The sequence below is a fragment of the Athene cunicularia genome (genome assembly GCF_003259725.1).
Source record: "Athene cunicularia isolate RWA chromosome 12 unlocalized genomic scaffold, athCun1 chr12_part1, whole genome shotgun sequence".
Classification (NCBI taxonomy): Eukaryota; Metazoa; Chordata; class Aves; order Strigiformes; family Strigidae; genus Athene; species Athene cunicularia.
Window position 1 is genome coordinate 569,520 of NW_020799116.1, and position 8,890 is coordinate 578,409.

Genomic DNA, 8,890 nt, shown 5'->3' on the forward strand with positions numbered 1-8,890 from the left:
TCTCTAACCCCCCCCCCCCCTCCCTTCTCATACTTGGGGTCAGGATTGGGTAAAAGAGAAAAAGAATATACTCACCATAAGGTTCACAGTGAAGAACTTGAAATTGGTTTTTGACCTCTCACCTCCGTCTGTTTTCAGCTCCCTTATCACAGTTAGTAGCTTCCCCAGTTTTACCAATTCAGCTGACGCCAAGCACATTTCAGACGGGTTTTTTTCTTTCAATATTTGGATAATTTCACAATCTGATTTACAGCGTGAGTGCACAATATTTGAAATAATCAACCAGGAAGCCACAACATGAGACACAGACAAAGAAAAGCTCTTAAATCATGTTTGCGGAACAAAACAAAATGGAATTGTGTCCCCAAATAAAAGTTCTCCAGCTCCGCAGATGTCCTAAAAGATGCAGAGTCTTACTTGGCCAGAGGACAGTTACGGTGGTTATAAATGGCTCCACGTGACATTTTCTCCAACAGAAACCTGATTTCACGACATTCCTCCTCATTTCCCCCCTTTGCACGTTTCCCCACGCCTTCCTCCATCCTAGTGCCGGAGCTTCGGGGGGCTGCAGTGCAAAATGGATCCTACAAATTACCCACGTAAAGTCAAATAGAAGCAACGGCAGCTGCAAATCTGTCATCCTTCATCACATATTCCTTCTTTTCTCCTACTCTTTCTCAAGTAAAAAATAAATTCCCAATTTCTCCTCACGGGATCTCTCTAGACCCTCAGCCACTGCTACTGATCTTCACCAGAGATTTAAAGATTTGTTAATACTCAGTTTCTATAGTAATGAAATCAAAGTTTCCTAGGTATCGTTTTCAGCTTCAGTCTTCCAGCAAAAGAACAAAATCTGATAAAACAGAACCTGGGAGAGAGGACAGCAAAGAAGGAATGCACTTAAAGGCAAAAATGGGAAACGTGGCTGTCGCCACAGGTCCGGAACGCAGCTCAGCTTCTCCGTTTCTCTTACACCACCTCAGATGATAAAAAGGGTTTGGAGCTTTTCCTTTTTAAAAATACACATTACAGCTACAGCTATTAATTCATTTTTTTAAGGAACAACGTTAATGCCACAGGAAAAAAGGAAGCTCTCGCTTCACTCCCTGCACATTCTCATTATACATAAAAATAAGCGCAGCAACAGATCTATGTGCTGTTTCCATTTTTTTTGTTGATTTTGTTATCTTGCAAGCAGGCCAAGTTTCCAAGGAATTTAAATACATATCAGATTGCATTTCCAGGAATACTGTAGTGCAGAACAAATAATCCAGACAATATATAAAGTGTTTCAGAAAGCTGCTGTTCGGTGAAGCCACAAAACTCACCAGGTAAAGTTTCAGAGCGTTTTCAGCTTCTGGTGGTTCCTTGTGTAATTCCTCTCCACTAACAGAACTCCTGTCTGTTCCACTTTCTGTATCTCAGTTACAGAAGGAAACACAGTAATAGTCTCTTCTGGACAGGAACTTTTTACCTTTAGCATGGAAAAAGTATTTTTGCTTTATACATCCATCTTTAGAAATAATTTCAGGTCGTTCAAGTAAGGAGAAATATTTTCACTGGATTTGGATTCAATTATACAGAGATTGCAAAGTACGTTTAATTTCTCACCCTATGCTTTCAGGTTTGACACCCTGCCTCAGCAAGACAATCATGTTTCTCAGAAGCACTCTGCTGGGAACTGTCCTTTTCAGCATCCTCTGGACAGAAACTACTCTGGCTGGCTCCAGTTTTTTAAGCCCTGAATATAAAAGAATACAGGTAAAAAAATTCAGAAAAATATTCTCTCAAGATTATCCTCCTCTGTAAATCCTTAAAGCCAATATTCTTTACAGCATTCAGAGCTTCTGGAAGAGGAAGGAGTTCTTCAAAAAAAATTCTGTAACAAATCACTCGTGCTGTATTCATGCTATGAGGATACATACCTAATCTCATTCACTAAGAATTCGTAATCTGAAAAAAAGCACAGCTGAAGAGAAAGCACGCATTTAAATAATTTGTTGGCATCTTCTTTTATTAACCTATTAAAGTGAATGCAGCAATAGCAGTACAGTTATTGCAGACCTGCACACCATACGTATGTAAGTGGATGGTGCCTTCAGCTAATTTGCTGCATCTGTGTTAATTACCAGTTCTAACTTGCCCGCTATGGACTCGTTTGACTATGGAAAGACTATATAGATATTCGCTTGCTTTCTAGCAACAACAGGATCCCAAAAACCCCACAGCACAATTGCATCGTCGGGGCGCAGAAGGCTTCTGGGATACAGATGAAGCAGGGGCAGAAGATGACAGAAACAACATTGAAATTAAGGTCTGTCGTCTTCTTGCTCAGATGTGAGTTTAGCGGGTGGGTTTGGGTAACACAATTTCTGTCACAGGAGACAGTACAAATTAAAACTACAGTCACAATGAACTTGAAATGCAAATAGGAAAGGGCACATGGAAACTGCCAGCATTGATGGTGTGAAATGATTTAAAATTAGCTGCAGTAATTCAGATCATAATTTCCTATTTAGCATTCACCTATATTTCAGAATTAACATATAATAATGGGGGTTTCCTGTAAAGTTTCTTTCCCTCAGTTCACTCCGCGGTTTGGTCTGCAGTAACCGCGCGCCGCTTCTGCGAGGCTGACGACATGTCTCAGCACTAACTGAATAGGTGGAATCACTTTTTATACCTCTTGCTTACCTTCGTTCCCAGGAATACAACTTGTGGTGTCCTTGTCCAGAACTTGTCTGTTAAACTCTGTCTTTTAATGTTTTTGTAGTTTAATGTTCCCTTTGAAATCAGTGTCAAGATAACAGAAGCAGAGTACCGAGAATATGGACAAGCGCTGGAAAAGATGCTAAGGGAGATGTTTGAGGAAAATGCTAAAGGTACGGCCCAGTCATAACAGCAGAGCTTTTTTTTTTTTTTTTTTAAATAAAACAAACCAAACCATCGAACAAAAACATCAACGCCACATTTGTCGCGGAAGATGTTCAGAGCAGCGGTTCAGAGGCGGCTGGGACGACGTTACCAGGAAGAGAACCACTGGTACCCGACGCTCCGGAGCGGCTAGCTGAGCTCTGAAGAGTCACATCCAAGCTATTAGGCAGAAGGGGAAGGCTTCCTTTCTTCACTACCCATCTTTATTTCCCCTTGCCCTCAAATCCCAGCATTTCTGTTTTCTCAGCTAAGAGCTTCACAATTTTAAAACCTGATCGTGACTAAGATGGTTCTATCAGATCTGCTGATAACTGAAGTTCTGGTGACAACTCCCAGCACAAGCTGTCTGGTTTTCACCCTTACAGCCTGCTGTACTTTACATGCACTCACCCGTGTTAAGCTGATCTTTAGGAATCTTCTGTTTTAATGTTTATGTGAGTCTTAATGTGTGTGTTCCACATTCCAGCTACAAATCACTTCATGCTTCCGCTTTCGCCCTGTTTCTCAGGCTCCCAGGCTTTCCTCCGAGCTCCTCTCTCCGTTTCCCCCCGAATTCCTTCCAAAGGGCAACTTCTGTGGCCTTGACACAAATAAGACTGTCTTATGTATATCTGCCCTTAGAGAATGTAACTCTGTGAGAGTCACCTTATCCTCCGCCATCGGCTGAACACTTGTAGAACTTTTAGACAGATTATCAAAACAGGATTTTCAGAAAAACATTAAGACTATCAAAATAATCTTTATCTTTTGCCTTTTCAGAAACACACATGAAAAACTGAGGCAAGACGAAGGACGACGACAGCACTAGATGGCCTGATTTGGTTTCAATTTTACTTCAAAATGAAATTATGACTGATTTCACAACGCTGAAGAAGAATTAAGTTTGTGACCCCGAGCAGTTTGCCCTGACAGCCTTTGGAATGGATGACCCTTTAAGGAAGAACACAGGACCTAGAGCCAAAAATAATGAAGGGCAAGGTTAATCACAGGCTAATATGTAGGCTTATTTTCTTATTTTATCTCTTTTCCTTAGTAAATATAGTGATTATTCTAAATGGTGTGTTTGAAGGCTAGATGAATCCTTTCTAAAACTGGTGGAAACCTCTTCTTACACTTCTGTAGACATCAATATCAGAGAATAAAGCTTATGCTCAAACTGCAATTACTTGTGGGGTTGGGTTTTGTTTGCTTGTTTAAGAGCAGCTCAGACTAGACAGTTCATGTAATAAACTACACAGACTCGGTGGACAGGGATTCAGATTTCAGTTGCCAAATTAGCTGCATTGCCAAGGGATTTGTTAATATAGATCTTATCCAGGAAACCATCTAATATCGCTTCCAGTTTAAAAAAAAAAAAAATAGTTTTCCAGTTAACTTACTTGGATCCAGAACCGTATCCATACTGGTGCATCCATCGGGGTACAGGGGAACTTCTCATGCCTTCAGAGGCATAACCCAGTATGCTCCAACGTAGTACCTGTTCTCTGTGCCTCAGCGCCTACAGACACCTGATACTCCATGAACATCTTCTAGAATTTCCTTCTGAAGACGTTCTGTAACGCACCCTAACGAACAGGCTGATGTGACAAAGGTAAATACAGCTGCAGTTTTATGAGACTTGTCCTCTTCTCCTGCCACGGGATTGCTCACCTGAACGAAGGGATGCCTTTGGTGCCACCAGGACCATCCTGCTGTACCCCGCCAGGAGGCAAACCACAATTAGAAACAGAGGAGGAAACGTGGAAAAGGAGTAACCAGTTCTTAGGAGTCGAACCCGGGGTGGGCAGTGGACACACGGTTCTGAAACCTGCAGAACTGCCATGAAAGGGAAGGGTCAGAGCAGCGCTGAACTCACATTTATTACGCTGAACCCTAATCATGACTTCCACAACAGATCTACTGCTTGTGCTATTTTTATATTTAATGTTTTCCGAGCACGTGGCGTGGAAACAGTCAGTCAATAAGGTGCCCAACAGCAGAGGAAGGAAACCGTCAGCCAGAGATACTGCATAAATCCTTTCTTCTAGTAAGCAGAGCTGTAGTTGGGATTGCTGTTGCTAGAATTCTGACAGACAGGCAGGACACACTCTACTCACTAAGAAAAAAACAAGACAGCTTAAACTAGTCCCCAGAACAAAACCTGAGGCACAGGCTGTTACGCTGTGCTGCTTAACCAGCTCATTGAGCGGAACATACTAAGGTTGCCCGAAAAAAAAAAAAAAGCAACACAAAAAACCCCAACAGTGTTTCCTGGTGATGTAGAGAAAAACCTTCAGAGCCTGTCGCTGTGAGCAATTTTCTCCTTTGCAAACACGGCATCAGCCTCAAGAGGGTGGCATAGCCCCGCCGAGCACCGCGGTCTTGAGGACAAAACAGGTCCCGGGAGCCTTCGAACCTGCCTGGCACAAACGGATGCTCCCAGGTTTATTCTGCTCGGAGAGATTTTTGTGCAGTTTCTCTTGCTTTGGAGGCAGAAGAGATTAACAAAGCAGGGAGTTCCACAGCAGTGCCCCAGGAGCGGTTCTCGGCCCCTGGAGCTGCCAGCAGAGCAGTGCCCGGAGAGCCAAGCCGTGGGCACCCACCGCCTCTGCGGTCAGCCTGCCGCAGCCCCCCCGCACAATCAATAATTCATTAATTCCTCCCTCCCTCCCGTGTCCCTCTGCCTGTCCCTGAGCGTTTCAGCGGGGCAGGGGTGACGAGCCGTGTGCTGCTCTGCCGGGCGCTCGCCAGAAGAGCTGGAGGCTGCTCACAAACTGGGCAGGGACGTGGCTACCGTGGCGATGCCGGCGGCCAAAGCGGCTGTGCTGGGCAGCGGAGCTGTGCTGCAGCACCCGCACTGGGCCAGCGCAGGGCTTGGGGCAAACACCCCCCCCAGGCCGGTGCCACCTGCCAGCCCTGCCTGGGGACACGGCCCAGCCTGGTGCCAGGCCACCTGCACCGCCTGCCCCTCTGTCCTGGGCCGCGTAGCCCAGGTCTCCGTCACAGACAGTCTCTGCCCCTTACTAGCCCCTCTTACCTTGGGTGAGAGTTGCCCTTACCCTCTCCTGGGATGCTTCTCTCCTTTTGCAGAGGATGCCGTTGGTAGAAAGGCCCTTCGAAGCCCGGGCCGCACAGCTTCCAACGCGGTTTGCTGATCAGGAGTGTCCCACCGCGTGGCCTGCCAGCGCCAGCTCCCAAACCTCCCCCCTCGGGGGTGGGCAAGGCCAGGTCCCCTGCCTCTGCTCCCTGCGGAGGTGCCCTGAAACAGCCAGCCCTGCCTGACCAGGGTGGGGATGACCAACTGCTAAAATCAAACTAATCGTAGTTAACCCATCAGGCCAAAGCACACGCAAGGGAGTCAGGGAGGGCCAAGGGGCATCTGAAGCCAGAGAGGAGCTGCCTGTTGCTCCTGGGGCAATGCAGACCGGTCCAGGGGAGAAGAGGGACCAAACTGGTGATCCCAGAGACAGCTTTAACTTGCCGTTCCCCCTGGCAGTGCCACCCTTTCCTTCCCACGTCCCTCTTCCAGGCAGCCCAGACCCCGGAGGGTTCAGTGGAGCTGGTTGTGCCCATTACAAAGCCCTTGGGGCTGATGGTGTTTCTGGGCTGTTCCCTGTCCCGAGGGGCTCTGTTTGATCTGTTTGATCTGCATGCAGGCAGCCCCAGCAAGAAAGGCCCCCCCAGTCCCCAAGGAGAGCTGCCCCAGTTCCAGAAGCTGAGAATGCAGCGGCCTTCTGCCACCCTCCCTGGGTGGGTGCAGCCTCCCCGCTGGGCACCCGGAGCCTGTTCTGCCCCCAGTGCTGCTCCTTTGGGGCCAGCTCATGTGCAGGGAAAGGGCGATTCAGGGCGAGTGGCCCAGGGATGTCCCTGCTCCGGGGCTCAGTGCGGGTCCTGGGGAGGCAGGCTCTGGCTCCGACACACTTTTCAACTGGGTAGTGAAATAGGATGGAGAAACACGCGCTGTGACAGTCTCCAGGGTGAGCTTCCTCCCCCAGAGCGGTCCCCAACCTTTCTACCTGCTCCCCTGTGTTAGCAACCCCCAGAACTGGCAGAGGGGCACCCTGTACCCCGAAGCACTGAGCCTCCCCCCAGGAAAGGGGCAGCTGGGGATCCGCAGCCTGTGACAACAGCCCGCAGCAGCACACACACCAGGGAACCTTTTCAACAAACACACAGCAGCAGAGTGACCTAGAAAACAGACCGAGTTCTGGATTCCTGCAATTTACTCCTGAGAATAAACTAGAAAAGGAGGAGAAAAAACCACAGCACCTACCAGGAGCTGAGGGCCTGCAGGAGCTGGGGGAGAGCCAGACCAACAGCACCTGGGGGCAGTAACCGAATCAGGGCTGGAGCTGTTGGTCTCTGCCAAATTTAAAGGGAGCAGCCTCCAATCCATGGGCTGGGGGAAAAACGGGGAGGGCTGTTGGGCAGTCAGCTGTCTTTCTCCTGCCCTTTTCCACCTCAGCTCAGAGAGCTTGAGGGGATCTGACTTCAAAATCTCTCTTGTGGGTGGGTTTTACAAACTGCAGATCCATCCAAGGAGGTTTCAAAATGATCTCCCTGCTCAGACCCCAGTGACAAGCACAGAATCATCGTCCCCATGCCAGATGTGTGTGCCAAGGTGCCCCTGAGGACAGACGTCCGAGGAAGGAGCTACGGCAGGGCAGGCTGGAAGAGCGGCCGTCAGCAGGGCCATCGGGGAGCTCAGTCTCTCCTGCACGCGGCTCAGGCCACGCTCGCTCGGCTCCTGCACCGCTGCGCCCGTCAGCCGGTGTCACCACGCCGGCCGCTGCCACCAGCGACAGTCCAGAGGGTCCTTGGCCAGGGCTGGCCTTGCTGACACTATTTCTGGCTGCATTTGGGATCTCCCTGAACTTCAGCTGCTGCTTTCCAAGGATATCCCTTATTTCTTCCAGGCTTGGCAGCTCATCAAGTGTGAGGAACCGGAGCCAGGAGGTTCCCGAAGCATCACGGCCAACATCAGGCAGGGATGTAGTCCCTGCCACCAGGGGATCCAGCCACGAGGGCTCTTCCCTTGAGCCTCACTCATGACCTGAACCTCTGGGCAGGGGAGTCCCGAGCTGATGGAGAGAACAACCTTCATCCTCCTGCCGCCTCCGACGGCAGGCAGGCCTTCAGGAGAGGGCTGAGCGCTGCAGATGGACAGGGCTTTGTCTCTGCTGCTCTGCACAGAAGCTTTCCTGGGCTAGGAAGTTCACTTGTGATCTTCTTCAGAAAAAAGAGCCTGGGGAGGCTGTGAGGAGTTGGGAGGCATCTGCCTGGGGAATTGCAGAGCAGCAGAAGGAAAAGCAAGGCTCGGCTACAGGAGCACTTGAGACTCTCCAGCAGATTAACATCTCATGGGCAGTTAAAGTTGAGCCCTGCTCTGTGATAAGCTTTGCTCCTGTGCAGAGTTTGGAACCAAAAGGTTGGAAGGGCTGAAATCTGCCTCCACAGCAAACGGAACAAAATGAAGAGAGAAGGAGGAAAAAAAAAAAAAGTATGTAGAAGAAGGAAAAGGAAACCACACAAATGCAAGATTTGCCGGCGAAAGCGAGCAGCCATGATTTCAGGTCCCCAGCCCAGCCACCTGCCTCACACACAGCCCCCCGTCTCACCAGGGTGCTGCCTGCACCCACAGCTTCTCCTGGGGGTCCCGGGCAGCCAGAGAACAACTTCTCCCTCTTTGACTTCTCACTCACAGTGCTCCAAGGGAAACTACACAACTGAAGACCCGCCCAGGAGCTCCAACCCATCCTCCAGTGGACGCGCGAGCTCGGGGCTGGAGCCACGGTCGGGTTTTATAGTCAGGTGTGTTGTAACTCCCTCCACACCCCTGGGCCCCAGCCAGCCCCGTCCACCCTCCGTGGGTGGGGAGAGCCCACTGCTATTTCTGCACCACGGGCTCTGTCTCCCCTCCCGGTGCTGACACCTCTGTTCCACAGGGAGCAACCACTTTTTTTTTTTTTTTTTTTTT

The 8,890-nt window shown here is 49.2% G+C and overlaps 1 protein-coding gene across 1 annotated transcript; it reads left to right on the forward strand.

Annotated features, from left to right (window-relative positions):
• The first annotated feature begins 149 nt into the window (after nucleotides 1-149).
• GHRL (ghrelin and obestatin prepropeptide) lies at nucleotides 150-4,293 on the forward strand. The gene is made up of 4 exons (XM_026857822.1): nucleotides 150-1,761; nucleotides 2,201-2,314; nucleotides 2,774-2,882; nucleotides 3,694-4,293. Exons 1-4 carry the CDS (start codon nucleotides 1,615-1,617, stop codon nucleotides 3,711-3,713), a joined length of 390 nt encoding a protein of 129 aa, XP_026713623.1. The 5' UTR covers nucleotides 150-1,614; the 3' UTR covers nucleotides 3,714-4,293.
• The last annotated feature ends 4,597 nt before the right edge of the window (nucleotides 4,294-8,890 follow it).

Excerpts from the sequence above, each read along its gene's own strand:
- GHRL (XM_026857822.1), top strand. The coding sequence starts at position 1,615 with ATGCTTTCAGGTTTGACACCCTGCCTCAGCAAGACAATCATGTTTCTC. Across the intron at positions 1,762-2,200 it reads CTGAATATAAAAGAATACAG|CAACAACAGGATCCCAAAAA; the intron begins GTAAAAAAATTC and ends CTTGCTTTCTAG. Across the intron at positions 2,315-2,773 it reads GAAACAACATTGAAATTAAG|TTTAATGTTCCCTTTGAAAT; the intron begins GTCTGTCGTCTT and ends ATGTTTTTGTAG.